The sequence below is a fragment of the Peromyscus eremicus genome, chromosome 9, assembly GCF_949786415.1.
Source record: "Peromyscus eremicus chromosome 9, PerEre_H2_v1, whole genome shotgun sequence".
Classification (NCBI taxonomy): Eukaryota; Metazoa; Chordata; class Mammalia; order Rodentia; family Cricetidae; genus Peromyscus; species Peromyscus eremicus.
Window position 1 is genome coordinate 83,363,237 of NC_081425.1, and position 23,004 is coordinate 83,386,240.

Below are 23,004 nucleotides of genomic sequence, written 5' to 3' on the forward strand. Positions count from 1 at the left end.
TTACATTAATTTCCCAAGCACAGTGGGGCAAGAATTGATTTTAGCACACAGTTCCAGGTAATAGTCCATTTGGGGGAAGTCAAGGCAGGAACTCAGTCACATCACATCCACAGTCAAGAGCAGAGAGATGGAAATGCAGACATGCTGCCTGCTTGCCTCTGCATATGCTCCAGCTTCTTCACTGTTACACAGTTCAGGTCCCAGCGATGAAGTGGTTCTGCACACTTTAGGGTGAGATCTCCATCTGATTAACAATCTATAAATCTCCAACAGATGTGCTCAAAGCCAACTTAATCTACAGAATTCCTCATTGAGGCTCTCTCTTCCCAGGTGACTCTAGTTTGAGTAAGCATCAGAATAATTAAATATTAACACTCACACTGCCCCAGCATCATTGTTAGGCTTTGTGGCTATAGGTAACATGAAAGAGAAAATTTTAAATGAACTAGCAACATTGAACAACCTCAGTAGACATTTCAGCCATTTGGTGTCCTTCCTACAAACCCAAATAACTCTGATTTCTATTTCTCTTGCTTGCTTTGTAGCTGATTGCTGTAGGCCACTAATGATTCACGCAGCTATTCAAGAGACCTGATACTAGAAGAACTAAAGATACGCCACAGTGCTTCACAGGTAAAAATCATTTGAGCTGTTTTCTAAGTCTTGTGGAAGAAAGACATCAAATGAAAAACATCACTGTTCCTGGTTGTAGACCAGCAACTGTAGATATCCAGGGTGTTCGGGATCTTCCTGCCTCCTCCAGACTGATTAAATCCTTCCCAAATCCTGTATTGAGGTGATCTTGTCCCCTGTGTAGACAAAGATAATATTGCTGGTCAGAGGAGCAGGGTTATTACTCCAGAGGGGCAGAGCAAGGTAAAATGTGCAAGTAGTCAGTTCCCTGCTGAGCAGAATGTCAGCTACTGTTTTCTCAGGTCCAGACAGGAAGAAGTAGGGCTCCTTCTATCAGGAAAATTATTTCTTAAAGTCTTCTCAATGATGAAATGTTCACCTGGTATCTCCTGAAATGAATTAGCCTCAGTGAGAGCTCTGCAAAATCCTTTGATATAAACCTTCCAAAGTGAGGTCTAGTATAGTGTTCGTGACTGTGAGTAGTAGTCAGATTTAATAAAGTAGTGCACTCTACCAGTCCTGGTCCCTTGCTTGGGTACTGATCATTTCATCCATCTCTTGATTCGTATCTGCTAAAATTTTACTGTAATAGTAGTAATTTTACTAATCATAGAGGCCATGTTTGAGACCTCTCTTTATATTCCAGTAACCATTCCTGGGACTGGGTATAAAAGCTCACAAACGATCCTTAGCATGGCAAGACAACATCACACTGCCTCCAATTATGGGTGTGCCTTTCATCCCTCTTATCAAAAATAGATTATGCATTGAGAAGGTTACAGTTAACATGTAATACAGCCGGGAAATAAAACAGCATCATTCTTGATTCAGTAATATAAGTGACTGTGGAGCCTTGTTGAGGATGGTGACCATGTTCTGCCCCTGTGTGGCTTCTCCATTTTTGCCATGTGCCTAGAGTGACCTGTCAGGATAGTTATGCATCTTTAATGACCTGAGTGCTTGTGGACTGTGTCAATTTTATCTTGGCTTTAAAGCCAAGACTAGTGAACCCTGCAGCCAAGTTGAATGCAGAGTCCAGGGCTGTTAATAAGCCTGAGGAAGCTCTATCCTTAGTTTCCTAAAACATGTGCTAAAGGAGCAGAGGAAATCAGCTGGCTGAGACACCTATCTCCTGTCAGAGAGATGGGAGACCTGAAATGCCCTGCGGGGGCATCTCAATCCAGGGTAAAATTCTCTGGGGTGTCACTGAATTGCTTGCTTACAGCCTTTCTCAAACACCTTCTTAGGTCTCAGGGTGACCTGTTCATGTCTTGTCACAATGCAAGTTCACTTGTGTTCATCTACCCACAGGGGCCTCCAAGGAGCCACCACCCACTCCAACCCGCCTCACAAAGAGGCAAGTGAAGCAGAAGGTGGAGAGTCTGACCACTCAGCTCCGGGAGATGACCGCCCAACGGAATGATCTGAGAGATCGGCTCATCTTAGTAACCGAAGGATCCTTGGACAACAGGTATTTACTGTTTCAAACTCCATGGTGACTGTCTCGGTTCCACAATTTCACCCTTAGTTTATTTTGTCTAAGAAATGGGCTTCTGGGAGGCTGGGTGTCCCTTTGCCCAACACCATTTCTCTAAATGCTTCCCTGAAGCAAAACCTGACACATGGGCAGGAGTGAGATGGGGACATAGACTGTTCTGCTTCCTCCAAATGAAAACCAGAGCCTGTGGCCTGAATCACGTAACTCAGGGATTGAGGCAGTAGTGTGTGAGTTCCCAACATACATTTGGAGAGATCCTGTCAAGTGGTGGCTAGTGTGAGAATGCTGTGATTTTTTTTTACTTGCCTGACAAGACATTGTGTGCTGGATGCTTCTAGTAGTGTTGTGGCTGTGTCACGACACCCCCCTCATCAAGATCATCACAGAGCCGATAACTGATGCAAAACACACAGGGGTTTATGGATAACAAAGAAACCCAGGCTTAGTCCGCGTCCAACACACTGGCTAGTCAGGTGAAGGAGGACAGACCTGAGATCTCATGATGAGGGGTTTTTAAAGAGAAAAACCACAAGCAGGGTGGTACAAGCCTTGGTGTCATATGATTGGGTGAGGGTGTGTAACCTTTGAACTTACTGGTTGGGGGTTACAGTTATCATTTGGAGACAGCTTGGACAAGTCCCAGGCTTTGTCCTTGAGCTGCCAACGGAGGCTGGCTGGCCTCACACGTTCACATTGACCCATGCACATAGCTCTAAGTTGGTGAGGGATCCCAGACATTAAACAACTGACTGAACTGTGAGCAGTCAGAGTACATGCAGAAAGGGAGCTACTGCAAGGACTGTGTCTTTTGTTCATGGCCCTTCCAGAGACTGCTTGTTCAAGTCTCAGGAAACTGAAATTGAGGCCTGATCTCTGAGAGAAGACTGAGCAGCCTGTTATGGCATCTGCTAGGTCCTTTCAGTAGCAGCTGGAGAGGCCTGGTTCCACATCTTAATGTGTGGCAGCAAGGCCTGTTACTGATGTCTGCTGCTCTTGGTCCTCTCTGAGATGACACAATCGCATGTATTAATTTGGCATCTCAATGAGAGCATTCTATCACCTTTCCCTCTCTCAGTTTCTCTCTCTGACTCTCTCTCTTTCTGTCTCCCCCTCTCTCCCTCTCCTCCATCTTTCTGTATCTATGTGTTTGTGTGTTTGTGCACATGTGTCCCTCTTCACCCTGCAATCAAGGGTCTATGGTTGCACATGAAGTGTTGCTTGTCTCAGTATCTAGGTGTTGTCTACATGGTGTACTGGGAGCCCCATTTTGAGCAGCATAGCCCTTTGCAGTGTGTTCACCTTGGTGTCAACTGGGAATGCCCTGGGGGAATTTATGAAGCTGTCATAATATTGAGTCCCATCCTCTGAAATGCTCATGATGTGATTTTAGCCTCCATATCATTATAAGCACCCTGGAATGAGTATCTCTTATTTGAAGACAGCAGAAACATCACAGTTTCTGTTGGGCCCAGACCTGTGATAGACTCGTGGGAACTCCATAGTAAGCTGTGCAGGACTCTTGAGGGAGCATATTTAGTCCCAGCTGCATCCCTCTTAACACCTTGCCTCTGCTGGCCTAGGACCAGAAGAGCAAGTGTAAAAAGCAGCCAGAGGTCCCAGTACATAGGAGCCAGGCTGTGGCATCTCATTAAATAAAGTAATATAGAACACATACTGAATTTATGTGATCCTTGAGGCCTGTATTCATGGAATTCTTTGCTTCTGGGTCCAGGCCCTATCACAGGCCAAATCCTTTCTATGAAAGTCTCAAGATGGAACATCAGCAGGTCATGTCAGACCTGCAGAATTTCAAGAATGAGAATATGGAGGCCTCACAGAAGCTCAGTGAGCTGACCAAGGAGAAAGTCTTCCTTTGGTAAGTGCTCGTCTTGGCAGGGACCCCAACTGTTGTACAATGGCCAACTCTGATTTTCTTTGTCTCTGGACTGCAGGGTCTGCAGATCTGCTTCTAGTTTTTCTGCTTCTTAACCAAGAGCATTAGCAAGCAGCTTTTGGACTTAGGCCTCTTTACTCTGTTTTGCTGAGGGTTAAAGAGACTGTTAGCTCCTCTAGCACCATATTGTCATACTCAGTAGACTCCAGATCAGTGGTTATCAACCTTTCTAATGCTGTGACACTTCAATACATTCCTTTATTGTTTTGATGACCCCAAACCATAAAATTATATTGTAGTGATATCTTAACTTTATTGTGCTACTGTTTGAATTTTAATGTAAATGTCTACATAGGACATCTAATAAATGTCCCTTGTGAAAAGCTCCTTAGATCCCAAAGGGTTCACACCCCACATTCTGAGAACCACTGGTTAGGTAGAAGAGCAATTGGCATCGCCAAAGGGTTGTCAGGCAGGGGCTGACTGCTATGGGATCTATGCACACTCTGGGTCTCCTACTTCCCCAAGTGTACTTGCACATTATCTGCTGGTGTTTCCTCATGAGAGTGGAATGATTAGGACAGGTGTAGTACTCCTCTTGTTTATGGAAGTGCATGAATTTCTGTTATTTGGGGGGGGGTCAGAAATAGTTTTATTCTTGCAGGAAATAACTGTTCTCTGCTTTTGGCCTTGAGTGCCACTCTCATTATTGTTGAAGGTGCTTCTTTACATCTTCCTGTGAACCTGGGATAGGGTTGGGTTGTTGAGGCATGGAGTCTTGGGTGACCAGAGGCAGCTGGCAAAGTCTTACTATTTGGAGTATGTTTCCAGCGATCTGGAGAGCCGGCTCCTGATGGAGCAGAGTCAGCAGATGAAGAAGTTGGACATGCTGAGGCTAGAGAAGGAGAAATTACTGGAGGAATGGGTCCTGCTGAAGCACCACTTGGGTGAATTGAAAGTGCTCTGTAAGGACCAAGAAGAGACCAGTGACCTCCAGAACCAGCAACAGCAGGTAGGGACAGGCAGCTAGGGACAGGCAGCTAGGTCACAGTTAGGTCCAGCACCATTTACTTATGTAAACTTACCAAGTCTACCCATCCAGACACCTGTGCTTTATCTCATCACTCTCCTCATCCATACACCCATCTATCCACCCACTTCATGACATAAAATTGTTCATTCTGTGTCTGTGCATTAGTATTTCTGGGAAGTGAGTCTCCTCTGAGAATCTAGGTCATTGGCATGCAATCCCTGATACTCTTCTTGAACTGGTAGTCAAAGGGAGGAAACAGGTCAATCACTCATCACACAGCTACCTGTCATTGTGATGGGAGGATTGCTATACACAGACTTGAGTTCAAGAGTAAAAAGTTCTCTAACCACCTCCACACAGACTGACCAAGCCGAGTATGCTCCCCTAGGCCGTTTTAGTTCCCAAGGATGGAAAGCTGAGTTTTGGGACTTTTCCTAAAAGTTGGTGTGCTTATTCTAAAGATAACTGCTCCTCTATCACTTGGTTGTTTTTGTCTCACTCCTTTCTCTATCTCTCTCTGTCTCTCTGTGGTGTGTGTGTGTGTGTGTGTGTGTGTGTGTGTGTGTGTGTGTGTGTAACAGAGGCATGTGGGAGTGCAGTGCATATTGCGTGTGGATGACAGCTAGAGGAGACCACTGGGGTTCTCTCTTTGTCAGTCTCTGTCTTATGAACTTGAAGCAGGCTTTCTCATGTGCCCATGAGCTTGAAATTTGGTGAGACTGACTGACCAGCAAGCTCTTGGGATCCTCTGTGTGTGCTTGCACTTTTGTGAAATGTATTAACTATACTATACTCAACCGTCCACTAAGGACACAATCTTCTAATGAACAGGAGCAGCAAAGAATGGAGGAGAAACTTCAGAGCTTGCTGAAGCAGAGGGAGCTGGTCACACAGCAAATACACTTGGCAAAAAAGCTGCAGCATCATTTGACTGTCTCCCAGATGAGGTAGGAACCCAGGCTGAAGTTGGAGTATGGATCCAATTGAGTCCCCTGTACCAGGGCTCTGGATCATTTGTGGGCTTTTGCTTATCAGCAAGACTCCCTGTTCCAAGCAGGGGTAGATCAACTCAGAACTCAGAGTATTATGCGGGTCTGTCAACAAGAACTCCTGTCCAGCAAACAGTATGTTTGATACTCCCTGGGTCTGTACAATTGTGTCCCATTCCTCCCTTCTGATCTCTCTGGAATGTTTTCAGCAGGCTTTCCTTGAACTCAAAGAGCTCCGACTGCTTATGCCTCACAAGTGATGGGATTTAAAGGTGTATCTCACCATATCTGAAATTACATATTTATTCAGGAATATCATCTGTAGGGCTGAGATTCACACCCTTGTCACTATTTGATGTAACACTGACTGTCTTCATTGTTTGAGCATTTCCCATGTAAAGTGTACTGTGGATATAATAAGTTTAGTCATTGGCAGGATGAACCAAGGCAGATGTCTCTGCTGAGGATTATTCAGAACCTTCACAGAGTGTTGTGGAACAGACTCCTCTAGAGTACCAGGATGTAGATTCCCAGCTGTTCGCCTAAGGATAACACAGCTGTTTTTGTTTATTGCCAGAGACCATGCAGTGATAATATTCTCAGACACATGACTCAAGAAATGCTGCTCTAGCATGACAGGCTCCATCTTGCATATTACCTGGATGTAAGGGGCCTTCTAAGCAGGAGGCCTGATCATTGCACATGACTTTATTCAGCTGTCTGGTTGCAAAGTTGTATCAAGTCTATGTATAAAAATGAGATGGTCTTTTTTAAATTATTTTTTATTCATTTTTCATACTAACCACAGATCCCCCTTTCTTCCCTCCTCCCACTCTCCACCCAACTTCTCTTCCCACCCTTCATCCCCTCGTCCAACAAGGTAAGTTCTCCCATGGTGGGACAGCTAAGCCTGGTACATTCTGTTGAGGCAGGACCAAGCCCCTCCCCGTTTTATCAAGCAAGAGCAAGGTGTCCGACCATAGGTAATGGGATCCAGAAAGACGGCTCATGCATCAGGATAGATCCTGATCGCACTTCCAGGGGCCCCTCAAACAGACCTAGCTATACGAGGGTCTCCCATATGTAGAGGGTCTAGTCCATTCCCATGCAGGTTCCGCAGCTGTCAGTCTAAATTTCCTGAGTTCCTTTGAGCTTGGTTCAGTTGTTTCTGTAGATTTCCCCATCAAGATCTTTACCACACTTGCTCATGTAATCCCTCTAAAAAAAGAATAGAAGGAACACAGCTTGAAATTTTAGATTTTCTATATCAACCTGTGACAGCATTGTACAATATGGAGAGAAAAATAAAATAATATCAATTAAAATCAGGAATAATGACAGGTGTGTGTGATGGCCCATGTCTTTAATCCAAGCTATTTGGGAGCACAGGCAGGAAATCTCTGGACTCTTGTAGCTATCCTAGAACATGTATCAAGTGAGCCAGAGATGCATATTGTAACACTGCCTAGAAAGAAATAAACAGAAACTGGACAAGGAAAAAAAAAGAGGGGGTCGATAAGAAACTCATCATGAACAGTCTGTGTGTCTCCAATATGATGTTATGTATGACTTTAATATGCTACTCTTTTTGTTTAAATGATGTCCCTAGGCTGTAGGAAAAAGTCCTGTTCTTTCTCATAAAGCACAGTACATACAGTACTCAGATCAACATCTAATACTTGTTAAGGGCAGAAAATAATTCAAGGCCCAGCTATTCTGTGACACTTATTCCTTAGGGGTACAAACAATGACTGCTGTGAAAGATCAATGTTGACTGTCCAGCACAATTGAGTTCTTGTGATATCACTGACTGACAGGTGACATGGTAGACCCCACCAGGACTCTGCCCTTACAAACTTCCTCCTCTAGGTCAGAAAATCTCCAACATGAGCTGGAACAGTCCACAGCTTAGGATGAGAGCCTCCTGCCGACAGAGCTGCTGCAGCAGGAGCACCAAGTGTCATAAGCAAGTGAGCCACCATGACATCCCATCCCCAGCAACATAGCATTTGTGGGGTGGAGTTCTTCCTTGATTCTGGTTTGCTATGTGTGAATAAGCCCTGAATTTGTCTAACCAGAAACCCAGCAAGGCTGTTGTTAGATCTGATTGCCTTTTCTTCTCTCACAGCACCCTTTATGAGAACTGAGGAGGCTGAAGGAATCCATAGTCAACTAGAACCCATGACATTCTCCACTCTACCATCAAGGCCTCCTCAAACAAGACGTGTACTACTGGTTGTCAAATCACCAGTGAGGCAAATATCATCTGCCCTGCAGGTGGTCCCTCCATAATCTGATCCATGTGTCTGTTGACTCACTAGTTACCAAATAAAGAAACCATCAAGAAGATACTTGAGATTCAAAAAAATAAACACAAAGAATTATGCAGAAAAAGCTGACATCTACCAGCAAGTGTTCCCAGTGAGGGCCACAACAACATGGAGAAAGAGTATGATTCTGCTCGTAGTTACTCTGAAACTTTATTGCTACAAACTTTTGGTAGCTGACTGAGTCCTCAGCCCTTCATATGTGGAGGGAGATATGTCAACAGAGACTGTGTTGATGTCATGCTGCTATCCAGACAGACCACACAAAGGAAGCATCATATTCTCACTCCAGTCCACTGAGGGAACTACTCAATTTCATGCACATGTGATGGTGAAGTGAATTGTTCTGGAAAATGATTTAGGAAGGATGTCACCATGAACTTTTATGTCTTTGGGCAGCAAATGCTCCCCATGTCCTTTTTTGCTCTTGAATGGGCACACAGACACATTTTGGCTGACAGAATCATATAGTGGCCAACATAGCATAAGATCAACTTTGGCAAGGGCTTAACCTAGAAGCCCCAAAGTGGCATGACCACACTTGTCTTGAAGAGGGTATTTCAATTCAGGGTTGTCTTCCAACTTGTGTCCAAAGCCAGCCACAGAGTGTAGGACAGTGCACTAAATCTGCACGATGAGAATGCTTCTTGGTGTAAATAGTTTTGGTTTGTTTTTGGGTTTGCATGAATTTAGGTTTTGTTGTTCTTTGTTTTGTTTTGCTGTTTTGTTATTTTTTGGTTCTTTGTTCTTTCTTTGATTTTATATATTGCTAAGGCTGTACACTGGATATACCAAGTGCCCTTTTAAGGCCCTATTCTGTCAAGTTTCTGTAATTTCACAAATAAAAAATAATTTCCAACTCTTCATTCTTTCCTTTAAATTTTTTAGTGAACTTACTTACCAACCACAGATCCAACTCTCATCGCTCCTCCCTCTCCTGCCTACCACATTCCCCCCACCCCTCCTGCCCTCCTCCAACAGGGTAAGTTCTCCCATGGGGGACAGCTAAACCTGGGACATTCTCTTCATTCTGAAAGTAGCTTTGTAGTCAGGTGTGGTGTCACACTCCTGTAACATTAGAACTCAACAGACAGAGGTGGATCTCTGCAAGTCCCAGGAAGCTTAGGCTACACTGTGAGTTCTCAGCTAGGCAGGGATACAAACCAAGATGATATCTTGGGTGTGAATCGCATGGTCTACTCCATGAATATCCACTTCATGATGGAAAAAGATCCATGTTAAACACCTGACTTTACATGTCTAGCTACTCTGAAAAGCAGAGAATAGATATATACATGTTCATGATGTGATCATTCATATTAGATTTTTCAGAAATACACCTATGTTTTCTAATGCATCTCAGGAAGTGAGAACATTTGTTACAGGAGTATAGAAGAAATGAGGAAACCTATAGCTGTCTGCCTTTCTTTTCCTGAAATACAGCACCAGTGACAGTGGCAATGCAGGGGTAGTAACCTTCTAAGACATATTGAGATGTGGTCCTTTTAATGTGCTGTTGCCTTGACTATTCATTTTGCATGGATTTTTTTTTGAGATTCATTTACTTGTATTTATGTATAGGGGTATTTGGCCTGTTTTCTATGCACCACGAGCAATCAGTTTGCACTGAAGCCAGAAAGGGCAATGAATTCCACATGGAACTGGAGTCACAGAAGATTGTTAACTGATCTCTGGGTCCTCTGGGAGAGCTACACACCCTCTTAAAGGATGAGTGATCTCTCCAGTCCCTGCACATGACTTTTGTCCTTCCAGCCTTCCAATAATATAATAAACCCTCTCTGCATACTGTTCAATTTATCAGTAAGACTCCAGTGAGCCAGGACCCCGTGAATCCCCTCTAGGAAGTATCTGAGATGCTTATGACTGCATGTAAGCTAGGAGAGCATCCCTGACTTATACCTAAGGCTTTCATGTCCAGAGGCCCAGCAATTGTCTCCAGGGTGGGTGGCTAGGGAGGGTTCTGCATCACACCCAACCAAAGAGGATTTTTTTTCTGGAGAATTGTAGGGACAGGACCATGAGGAAGGCTTGGGAGACTGCTTGGGATTCCAGGCATTCAAGCAGAGTCATCCTGGGCTCAGGATCATCACTCAGCATCTCTTATTGTCAGAGTTGGAGCAGTTATGTCACCTCTCGTCTGGGTGACAGTGCAGAGTAGGCCCATCAGATGAAGTTCACTTTGCAACCATCCGGGGATGGAGATGAGATAAGATATACCTGTGATGCACCAGCTAAGCAGTGTTAAGTGGAAACTTCACATTTGCCTGGGTGGATGGAACCTGCAGCAAAATCCACATGCCTCTGGTGGAGAGTGTGTCTCTGCAAGGCTTGAAAGGGAGAGGGATGGTTGATGCTACTCTTTTACCACAGCAGAAGTCACAGTGTATTGAGGAAAGGTTTCTTTCAGATGAGGCTTTATTCTTCTGCAGTTCTCCTGGAATGGATCTGACCTGAGACTTACAGTAAGTCAGAGAGTTAATGTGTGAAGGAATTATCCTTTGAAATTCCAGTCTTTTTCTCTCAAACCATAGATTTAAGATCTCTAAAGACAGAGAAGCAGGTGGTGCATTTCAGTTCCTCCCATTTATTGGTCACTTTCTCATTCTGCACTGACTCTAACATAGTACCTGTAGACACACTGGAACCAGCTGAGACTTCATTCATCCTACACTACCAATCACCGAACTGTGGCATGTGTCTTCCTGTCCATTCTTTCATTATTGGGAAGGAGCCTAGGTTTGGCCGTGCCTTATTCCATGTGAATCCTCAGCATAGTTCTTGGCTCTTTGGATAAATCCTACCAGATAGATGACATGGCTTCTTCTCCTTGCATTTGTGCAGATAGATAACAGTTTACTATCAGCCTTTCTCAGACTAAACTGTGCAGAGTGTGTAATGTGGACTGGGGCACTTATTCTATCTCAGATAAGCATGCCTCATCTTGAAAAGATTCTGTCAGCTACTCCAGTGGACCATTCTTATGGGGGCTAAATTGATAGTTAAAGCTCGTCTTGATTTCTGCCCTCTAGTAGTTGTAGCAGATGAACTGAGTTACAAGCCAGGAATATAACTCAGAGACAGAATACTTGCCTAGCCAATGCAAGTGCTAAGTTCAATCTTAGTACATTAGGGATGATGGGGATGTAAAATTAACACTGTTACATCCTATGGAGTGTCATACAGCAAACTGGAGGTTTCCTAGAAGCTTCTAAAATCCTCCCACCTCCATTTCTTACCTTTAGTTAACTGTGGCAAACATTCATTTTGGGGATGAATATTTCCAATGAAGGACAGATATACACAGAGATCAGAAACATAGATATATAGCTTATTAAAATCTGTGGTTTTGGTGATGGACTGGAAAATGACTAAGCAGGTAAATATCATGCAGACAAGCCTATAGAGACATGCAATTATATCCCTGAGACCCACCTTATTGATGGAGAGAATAAAAATGTGCCAAAAAGTTGGGGGTGGCACGTCTTGGCCCACTGAAGCTGAGAAAACTGGCTTCCCATTCCTCACTTATACTAGAATCTCTCCAACTGATGCACACACATAAATATATTACTATGTGTTCCATTTGAGTGATTTGGGACTTTTTCTTATTTTACTTTGGCTATACAAATCATAGAAATAAAGAAGACCAATAGCAAATCATTATGAGAAAAACAGATTAAGAGAATGTGGTCATTTCAAATTTGTAGATTTGCTAAGACCTTTGTTACTCTCCAAATGCCCCAACACATCTTCTATAGATGCTTGGTTAACCATGATTTATTTTCTCCTTATTTTCTCCAAGAGCCCAGACATTGTGGCGAATGCAAGACAGTCTCTATGGCTTGTCCATGCATTACTGGCGCTGACTGACTCCTCAAATGGGGATGCATGTTCTGAATGTTTCAAAATTGGTCCAGGTCGCCATCGCTGCCTTCTGTTGTCATCCACATTCCTCTTAGCTGTCAGCAGTCTATACACCGCCCAGAGCCAAGGAATCCACAGCACTCCTGAGTATGACCCTGGGATGAACATGGTGAGAGTAGAGAACCAATGGCTGTACCTTGTCCATTGATCCATAACCATGCTCTGGCACATGTGTGCAAACACATATATAAATATACAGCTGAGTAAATGTAATAAAAGTTTTGAGAACAGAATTCCATACCTGGGAACTCTCAACCTAGTCTTGTCAAGTGACACAGACATTTATGGTGAAATCATGAAGGAAAACCACGTTTCCCTTGAGATTGTTAAACAAATGTTTGATGAAAGGAGGCGAGGCTGCCAGAATGATGCTGGGGAGGGGACCACAAAGGCTTTGGAGGTTATACAAGTTTTGTTTCATACAGAAGAAGACCTGGATCTGTGCATGACAACAGATACACACATCTCTGATGTTTTCTAAATGAACAGAGACCCTCAGTGAGGAAACATTGAGAACGTTCAATGTTGTGACAGTAGAGTGGAGACAATGTCCTTCCCCCTTCCTTCCCTGCTGTCTGTGTCACATTCCACTACCACTTAGCACTTATTTATGCATTCTATTTATATTATTGTTAGCTGTTAACAATCTGTCTTTTTCTTCCCTTAATAGTTTCATTCAGCTGACAATTATGGGAGGTTATAAGTGTCAGCAGGCACGAAGGGGTGACACTGAAGGGAACATCCATTAAGAGGAGCTACCAGCTATGGTGGTGTGGTGACATGCCACTGATCCCAACCCCAGAGAAGTAGTCACAGAATGATCAGGAGTCTGAGGCAAGCTTGGGCTACAAGAGACCCTCCCTAAGACAATAATATAAATAAATGTGAAGAACAGCCTGTCTTCACAGTGGAGAGAGAGCTGATGGAGCAGTATGTAGAAACATGGCTTGACTTGGCCCTATGTGCTCTCAGGTTCTGTCTCCCAGAACATGTAGCAGTTGGGGAGCTGAAGTCTCTTATTTGATAGACCAGCCTGGATTTCCTGCAGCAGGCAGAATCCTCCCTAGCCACCCAGCAGAACCAAGGCCCTGGAGACAATTGCTGGGCCTCTGGACATGAGAGCCTTAGGTATAAGTCAGGGATGCTCTCCTAGCTTACATGCAGTCATAAGCATCTTGGATACTTCCTCGAGGGAATTCATGGGGTCCTGGCTCACTGGAGTCTTACTGATAAATTGAACAGTGTGCAGAGAGGGTTTATTATACTATTGGCCTGGCCAAAGTGTCCAGGCCAAAGCCTAGGAATCTGCATGTCACCAAGACCATCTTTGGCAGTAATTATCAACCTTCCTAAAGCTGTGACAGTCTCAGGTAGACTTCACTCCAGAGAGAGAGAAGCTGCCTACATGAATAAAGGAGGCTTAGAGATCAGATTCAGTTCACAATCCTTGAAACCAGAGAAATCAAATGACATGGGATGATAGCACTTTTTTCTCAAACAACTGTTATCAGATTGTTGTTGGAAAGTTCCCAGGGTCACTCACCTCTCTCTCTCTCTCTCTCTCTCTCTCTCTCTCTCTCTCTCTCTCTCTCTCTCTCTCTCTCTCTGTGTGTGTGTGTGTGTGTGTGTGTGTGTGTGTGTGTGTGTGTGTGAGCCTGTTCTGAAACCTCTTGCTTCTCATCATAGGGATAACCTAAAACAGTCTGAATTTCCCACAAACATTAGGACCTTGTTTTTCTTTCTGATCAGTAGAGAGGAGTGCCAGGACCAAGACTGGTTGCTTGGAGACCTCTGGAAAAGCTCACTTGTAGCGTAAAATTGCCAGCCGTAGAAACCACCCTGGCCCTGAAACCAGAGCCTATGAAAGAAACAGTGGGAGGAGGGAGAAAAGGGGAATCTTGGTTGGCATGTAGAATAAATAGAAAGTTTCTTTCATTTCTGCTGCTGTTGCTGTTATAGCAATGGTGGCCACCACTGCTACTGTGTCTGGGATTACCATTTCATAATTGCTTACTACAGCTAGCGCAGTGGAGACCCTGGCAACAAAAGTAGCTACCTCAGTTAGTTAATCTTCCATTCTATTGGGCATGATAAATTTAATTCAGTGGTTATATACATCTCGATTGGCTTTGAAAATTATAAATTTATAAACTCAAGTTTTAGTTGCTTTTGGGATACTATCTTACAAGGACTCCAACGTACAGTATGGCTCGTTAGGGAAGGGAATGGCTCAGTTGCCTTTAGCCTACTGGCTATGGGTGAGATAGAACCTCTGTTGGTCTTTTCTGTGTTGAACACACAGATTGCAAGCCCAGTGCCACTTTGAGATCTTCAGCAGCAGTTAACTCTGCAGCTCACCCATGACTGAGCCTGTATGATAATGAGTATTCAGAGACAGGTAACCCCTGGGGGGCACTCACCAAACTAAGACAGAGGCACCTGTGGGCCTGGGCAGGCATCTCCATGACCTGCTGACGTCCCATGCAACCCAAGTCAGAAGCTCATTATTTAATAAAAGGGGGACCTCTAGTCCCTGGCCCCTGTTTTGGGTAACTGTTGCCTTGCTTGTGGATCTTGACCTTGATATCCTCCCTATGCTAATTCCCTGCCAAGTTCCACCCTCCTGAATGCTTAAGGGAAGTTCCTTGTCTGTGTATCCTGAATAATGGGTGTTAACAGCTTAGACGCAAGATTGTAAAACATCAGTAGCAAACTTCTGCCCTCCGGGGTTCTCCCATTGTGCTGTAAGCCTGTATTTAAGACCTCCTCCCTCCTTCAATAAATGACATTCAGCATTTAAAATTAAAATATATATATTTGAATGAAAAAAACCCACAAGGACAGAAAGGAAGCTGAACTCACCCAGTTCTGAACCTTTTCCTGCTTCCTTAGAATCCCAGCTGGAAATTAGAGGAGCAAGTGCAGATGAACACAGAGCCTGTGCTAGGGGATTCAAGAGGGCACTCATGTGTCTCAGGGGACAAATGCTCATTTGGAAAGAGCTGTGGCTTCTAAACAAGGTCTGACGTAGACCAGCGCTCAGGGATAACATCTCACAGGAAGTGGAATCTGTGAAAGGATACTGATTGACTTGGGGATATGGAATTAACACAGAAATTAAGACAATGGTGTGTAATAACCCACAGATGAAAAGAACATGTCTGGGAAGAACTTACCCTAAAAGAGGCAAAAAATTGTCCTAAAAACAAAACACTGTGAGAGAAATCACAGAACAGCCAGGGGATAGCTCAGTTGGTAAAGTGCTTGCCCTAGAAAGGGAGGACATGAGTTGCATCCTCAAGATCTACCCAAAGAGTTGACGATGTTTCAGATACTTGGAGAGGCAGAGACATTAGGGTCCCTGTGGCTCACTGTACTGACAGGCTTGACATATTGGTGAGCCCCAGGCCAATGACAGACCTGTCCCTAAAACCATAGTGGACAGCTCCTTCAGGATACTGTTCAAGGTTGTCTGATGCCATCCGCATATGCAAGCCATTTAGAGAAATAAAAAACAAACAAACAAACAAACAAAAAACCACATCCTAGTCTGAAACACAAGCTAGGGAAAGAAACACTTTAACCTGAAACAAGAACCAAAGAAACACACCCTGACCCTGAAACCACAGGCAAAGAATCACACTTTGGCCCTGGAACCAGTGACAGTCAAAAAATACACCCTGGCCCTGAAAACTAGAGACAAAAGGCTAAAAAAGGGCCAGTAAAATAAATACACTTTGGCCCTGAAACCAGAGCCAACACTGCCCCTGACCAACTAAATCAACCAATCCCTGAGCAGAAAAACCAACCAATCCCTGAGCAGAAAATCTTCCAGAAAAATCTCCACCCCGAGGAAGCCCTACATAAGCCCCTCTGCCTTTTCAGTTATCAGTTGTCCTTCTCCACCCTGGCAGAGTCAGCCTCTATCCTGATTCCTCCTTCCCAAATAAATCTCTTTCAAGATTTTGGGTGAAGATCTTCTTTCCCAGGTGAGGGGCAGAGTCTCTGCTGGGATATTCCCTTAGGGGAACTGAGCAGAAGAAGAAATGGATACTTCTGCTGGGAAACCCCCTTGGGAGAGGAGCATAAGTAGCAACTTTTTGCCAGCATCAGATCAGATTGCTACATTTCTGCAGTGGGTTCCCCTTTAGCAGAGTGAAGCAGAGGAAGCAACATCTTTGGTCTGAGCTGAAAAGAAATGGGTATCTCTGCTGGGACTTTCTCTTAGTGGAGGAGAGCAGAAGAAATGGATACCTCTGCTGGGCTCTCTCTCTCAGAGAAGAGAAGGATTGCTACATCCTGTTGGGAGACCATCCCCCACCAGACCCCAGCTTCAGGTATAGCCTGACTTCCAAACAAGTCAGAATACCTTTACCTCCAGAGCTGTAGGTATCCAGGATACCACCCTTCACTGATTCAGGTATCACCTGACTTCCCAACAAGTCAGGTTACCTTTCCCTCCAGAGCTGTAACAATTGCACCACCTTCAACAGCAAACATGTTACCTGCCTGGAGGTCAGGTTCCATGCAGAAATAAAAAGGAAAGTAATCAGACCTCTGGAGTGCTCAAAGTAAGAGGAAGTATGTTATATGGCAGCTGAACTGAGGTTAGAGGGTACCTGGGAGTGGAGAAGTATCAGGTTGCTCCCCAAAAAATCGAAGGCATCTTTCTCCTACAAGAATTACGTTCAACACTATCATCATATTTTATAGATAAGACAAATGAGCCATCCAGAGATGCCTAGAGGCTTATGCTGACGATGAGATCAATCTTGCATTGTAAACAGGAGCATTGTGGTGGTTCAAATAAGAATGATCCCTGTAGTAGGACAGGCCCCTAGGGTCAAGGAAATTGGCTCAAACCAGTTGCCAAGGCATGCACATAATATACTTCCTCATGAGCCATCCTGGAGTGTGCCTGAGGGTCTAGCAACTGGCAATTTCAGAGTTCCTAATCACTGTCAGAGTTCCTGATCAAGTTGCCCCAGGGCCTAGCAATGGGCACTGTCAGAGTTCCTGATTGCAGTCAGAGTTCCTGATCATGCCCAGCCAATGAGGGACAACCATATAATGCTACCAGATTGGGACACAGACTGGGTGCTGGAAGGAGGGTATATAAGGCCTTCCCTGTTATTGAATAAAGGAGTCTGATGTCTGCCTTCCATTGACTCCCAGTGTCTGTGTCGTTGATGCCACATCTTCTCCCCTTTTCTTTCAGGGGAGCCCTTAGGATCCAGCAACAGATCCCCATAGGCTCATATACCTGAATGCTTAGTCATCAGGGAGTGGCATCACTTGAGAAGGATTAGGATGTGTGGCCTTGTTGGAGGAAGTGTGTCACTGGGGGTTGGGCTTTGAGGTTTCAGAAGCCAGGGGTGGCCCAGGTCTCTCTTGGCAGATCAGGACGTAGCTCTCAGTTACTGCTGCAGCAGCATTGGTGCCACCATGATGGTAATGGAGTAAATCTCTGAATCTGTAAGCAAGCCCACAATTAAATCCTTTCTTTTATCGGAGTTGCCTTGGTCATGGTGTCTCTTCACAGCAATATTACAGGGAATTAAGAGGCACCTTTAGCAGAATCTTCTAGCCTAAATTTCTTTGCTTGAGTCCATAGGGAAGAGGATTGCAGCTGCTATCTTGTACCCCAGTTGTGGAAGATCTTAACCCAGCATAATTATTGGTGTTGTGGCAAGCCCTCACCTGCCACCACTTTTGGGGGATCAGAGAGAGTTTGCAAACCTCCCTCAGGTTGGACCTTCATTGAACTGGACCAGTAGTTCATTCTTCAGTGACAGGTTACTTAAGGGGAGGTCCCTGGGGATTGGGAAAATAAAGGTAATTATAGCTACGGTCATTAGTACCATTTCTAGTACCTGAATGCTGTGCTGGAGAAGACACAGCCATGCCTGATGGTCATTCTCTACCTGAAAGGAATCACTGGGCCTCAGTAAACCTCAGAGAGCACAGGTGGGTGGGAGTGCCTAGCAGCTCCTGAAGCCTTCCTGCAATCCTTCTCTCTGCAGCTCACTGAGTGGGGGCAGGATCTGGTTGAAACTAGTGCTCCATCTGTATCTAGCTGGTGACGCTTTCTCTCTCATCCTTCCCCTTGACCATGGAGAATCTCCTGGAAAGGGCACATTGGCTTCTGGGAGGTGAGGACTGTACCATGTGACATTAGCAATTCCTTCCTCAGACAATCTCTTGTATCCTGGAGAGCTCTGTCAACATCTGAGATGTCACCAGTGTTGTGGAGACACCCATGACCCTTAGGGCATTTGTCCAGTGCCTATAGGGCTCAACCAAAGACATGTTGAAAAGACTGAGCAGGCTACTAGAGAGAGAGAGAGAATGGAGAGCACAGAGAGACCACAGACACACAGAAGGAAGCTGGCATTTGGTCTCAAGTAAAACAGCAAGAAATAGATGTACCAGGGGAAGGCACAGTGATTACTGGGCAGGAGATGGGGAGCTTCCTGAAAGAGTTGGATTTGACCTGGGCCTCCCAGGAGTAGGGCTCAGCAGCTCCTCTGGGAAGCAATGGGCCTATCCTTCTTTGGGTTCCTAAAGGGCAGACCCAGAGTCAGGGATTTCTGATGTTCAGTTTGTCAGAGAGCCAGGATTTGACAGACTGCTCTGCTGGAGGTCTTCTGCTTTCCCTCTGAGTGAGGAAGGAATCAGGGGAACTATTTTAGTATCATCACTGCTCTTCATCCCCACTCCATTCCTTTGGGAATTGTTACTCTAAAAACAGGGAGAGGAAACTTCCCTGGCAAAGCCTGAGTTTCTCATACTTTACATCACAACTACTAGCAGGGCAGGAATCTCCAAGCATTGCTGTCTGCCAGGGAGTCCTAAGTTTTCTGAGGTCCCAGCTGTGTGGGTGGCACACAGGTCTCCAGTGTAGCCTGAGAGCTTTTAGAGCTTTGTATTAGGACAGAGACTGTCCCCTTCCTGACTTCTCTGGGTGTCCCGAGCTGTAAGTGAGAAAGAGTAGGTGAATCTGATGACCACGTTTTGTCCTGCATGACTTTCCCATCAATATAAAGGTCTGAAGCATCCAGGAAGTGACTTGGGCACCCCCACACCTCCTGAGTGCTTGTTGGTAGTACCAGTTTTCTTCTGGCTCTGACAAAAGAGGTCTGAAGACTCTGAAGCCAAGTTGTATCCTGTGCAACTGTGAATCAGCCCAAGGAAGTTTCTTGGGTCACCTTGTGCAGGGAGGCAAGGAAACCAGCTGACTTCTTAGACACCGTCTACCCATAAAGGAATAGGAGAATTGACAGCCACAGAGGGGGAGAATCGAGTCTGGGCTTTCAGAACCTGCTAGCGCAGAGTCTCATCTGGTAGTCCTTTCCTGAGTATCCTTCTGTGTGTCAGCTTTGACTGAGATGAAGTAGTGTGTAGGGCAGGCACTGTCCCTTGGCAAAGAGTGGAGAGGGGCTCCGGTAAAGGTCTTAGGGCAAAGTGCCCTCTGACTGACTTTCTCAAGCTCCAGGATAGTTTACACAACACTGGCTGCATCTCCTTTCCCAAGCCATATGCATTGTCACACGTGGCCCCAGATGAAGGAATTGGCCTTTTATGTAGCTTTAGGTGAAGCACCATAGTAGTGACACACAACACACTCTCCCCATGACTGTGGCATGTTTGATTTTGTCACTGAGAATGTCTTTACATCACCCTGATTAGCCTCTCACTAGCCAGCCATCTTTCCTCAAACTCAAGTGCATGAATAACATCTGTCTTCATGGAAGGGTTTGTTCTTGGTACCTGAGGGCTCCTCTGGGGAGCCCCAGTACTTATCACCAGTCTGACCTGTCAATAGTTGATCACACCTTTGCTAACATCATGATGACTGTAGTGTATTCTGCTGAAGCCTTTGGGGAAATTTTCATCATTACTTATGGGACTTATTATTGTTCTGACAGGACACACAGAATGCCCCCACCACCCCCACACATTATAACAGCCCTGTGGATAGTACTCAGTGTAATATTCACTACAGGAGACTGGTCTTTCCTCTCCATCATCCTAACCTAATTTCCTAGCAATCTTTATTTCTCATCTAATTGTTTAGAGCTTTAAAGAAGGGAAGTGGCATTTCCTGTGCTGTTTCTGGAAACTAAGTCTTCAACTCCCTACAGATAAGTAGTGAAAAGGTTCTGATGAGGCAGAGAGAGATCTCTGGGTTTGTAAGGAGGAGGTGCTGAAGGGCAACCCCTGTTTCTTGGGAAGGCTCCTGAAAAGGGCAACTACTGGTTAATTGGGGAATAATTAACAGGTAGATGAGGGCTGTTGGCAGTGACCCTAACAGTACCTTCCCTGAACATTCTGCTGTACCCTGGAGAGCCCTGAGCATCCTCTTTGATGTCACCACTGTTGAGGCAACACCAACTGCCATTTCGGGCATTTTTACAGTGCCTCTGGGATTCACAAAGACACATTGGTGAGACTGAGAAAGCTACTTGGGAGAGCAAATGGACAGCCTAGAGAAGAGAGAGAGGCAGAAGGAAGCTGGCCATCTGTCTCAGGGTAAACATCAAGAAATAAATGTTCCAGGGAAAGGTACAGTGAGTATTGTGCAGGGGATGGGGAGCTTCCTGGACAAGGTAGGCCTTGAGCTGGGCCCCCAGGAATGGGGTTCAGCAGCTGGGAGACTTTGGGAAACCATGGGTCTATCCTACTTCTCTAGGTTCCTATGGAGTCTGTTCTTCCAACTGGTGTAGTTTTTACCTGTGCCTGTTCTTCCAAGTGGTGTAGGTGGTACTTGTGCCTATAGTATCTGCTGATGTTGCCGGAGAAGGCTGTTTATTGGTGAAATTATTAAGGCCACTCCACGTAGTTAAAAGAGAGGTTTATTTAGTGGCGTAACTTACAAATGAAGGGATAGGTAGGTTGCAGGTTCCGGGAAAGATGCAGTGCAGTCTGGTGGTGTTCTCTGGAGAACTCTCCTCAGTCTACCTCTAGCGTCCAGGGTCCAGGAAAACAAGAGAGGGTGGCGCATCTGGATCTCGGGTCTTCAGGGCCCTCTCTTGGCCCCGCCTTATAGGCATGATAGTTACCAAAAGCCTCAGTAGGGGTTGGAACTTCCAGACCAAAGCTGGAATGGCTACCCAGTACAGCTGTTCATGGAGGGCTATTCTTCTTCTAGTTGGTGTGGGTGGTGCTTGTGCTCTAGGGTTGCTGACTTTGAGGGAGATGTTGGCCAGGGATAGTTTGATGGACTCAGTGGGCTTGGGTGTGAGCGGGTCTTGGAGTTACAGAGTCCTGTGGGTGGCATCTGTGATGGCGAGGCTTGCTGGCCCACTGCTGGGGCTGAGACAGGAGGCGGGTATGGATTGTGTCCCAGAGCTTAAGGCCTAGGGACTGGGGCAGTTCACCTGGGAGACCAGTCACTCACCTCTTCCTCCAAAAGATGCAGGTGCTGCTGGTGCTGCTAGGGGCTGCTGATTTTGCAGGGGATGGTTGGCCAGGGAGGGGATTGAACTCACTGGAATTGCACCAGGATAAACACCTCTCTCCTTAGGCCAGTGGTTCTCAGTCTGCCTACCACTGCAGCCCTTTATACAGTTCCTCATGTCATGGTGACCCTCCAACTATAAAATTACTTTATTGCCGCCGGCCGGTGGTGGTGGTGCACGCCTTTAATTCCAGCACTCGGGAGTCAGAGCCAGGTGGATCTCTGTGAGTTCGAGGCCGGCCTGGGCTACCAAGTGAGTTCCAGGAAAGGCACAAAGCTACACAGAGAAACCCTGTCTCGAAAAACCAAAAAAAAAAAAAATTACTTTATTGCTACTTAATAACTGTAATTTTGATGCTGTTATGAATTGTAATGAAAATATCTGATATATAGGATATCTGATACTTCACCCATGTGAAAGTGTCCTTGAAAACCCCAAAAGGGTCATGGCCCACAAATTGAGAACCTCTCCCTTAAGCCATGCTTTCTGGATTTGCATAACTGTTTTATAAAATAGGATAAAATATTGTAGACAGAAGTCAAGTCAGGTAATTTACTATAGTAAACCAGCATATCATTTTACCTCTTAAGTCTTTATAGAGAAGCTTGAATAATAGTTAACATCAAGTTTATACACAGTAGTAGCATCTGCTATGGGAAAGCTAATGTACGTTTTGCTACCTGGTGTAATTTATAGGAAAGATGAGGTAGAGATAAGTATTTGTTATGAATACATATCAAGGCTATCTTTTAACTTTATTTGAAAATGCCACTTCAGTGAGATCAGAGTCAGCCAGTTACCTAAGCAAAATACATCCATGGCAAGTACAGCCTCAGATGGCAAACATACCTTACAGCTTTCTATAAACAAGCCCAGTTCCCTATAGTACTCATTCCAAAACTATTATCAAATATCCATTCTTGAGTAATCATGAAACTATTAAAACAGTTTTAAATATTAGAGGAAGTACTTGCTCACCTTAGTGAAGAGACTTTCATGGCTTAGGGGCGATAATATGACAAGAGGCAGAATAATGGATCCAAGTTATATTGTGTGGCAAATGGCACTATAAATATTTACTTAAGCTCTTCCTTACTCATCTAGACAAAGGCTGAATGGCAGTAACACTCTTTCAGTTCACAAAGCATTTGGACTACCAACTTCCTAACAATCTCCTGTAAGTCCTGTTTGAAACGGTGGCCTCCTCTTGGTTCTGATTCTTAT

The 23,004-nt window shown here is 44.9% G+C and overlaps 1 protein-coding gene across 1 annotated transcript; it reads left to right on the plus strand.

Moving 5' to 3' along the window:
• The first annotated feature begins 277 nt into the window (after positions 1–277).
• Positions 278–8,026, plus strand: LOC131919594 (disks large homolog 5-like). Its single transcript, XM_059273908.1, has 6 exons — positions 278–633; positions 1,945–2,104; positions 3,864–4,007; positions 4,857–5,037; positions 5,890–6,005; positions 7,917–8,026. Exons 2-6 carry the CDS (start codon positions 2,037–2,039, stop codon positions 7,957–7,959), a joined length of 552 nt encoding a protein of 183 aa, XP_059129891.1. The 5' UTR covers positions 278–633; positions 1,945–2,036; the 3' UTR covers positions 7,960–8,026.
• Positions 8,027–23,004: the final 14,978 nt, after the last annotated feature.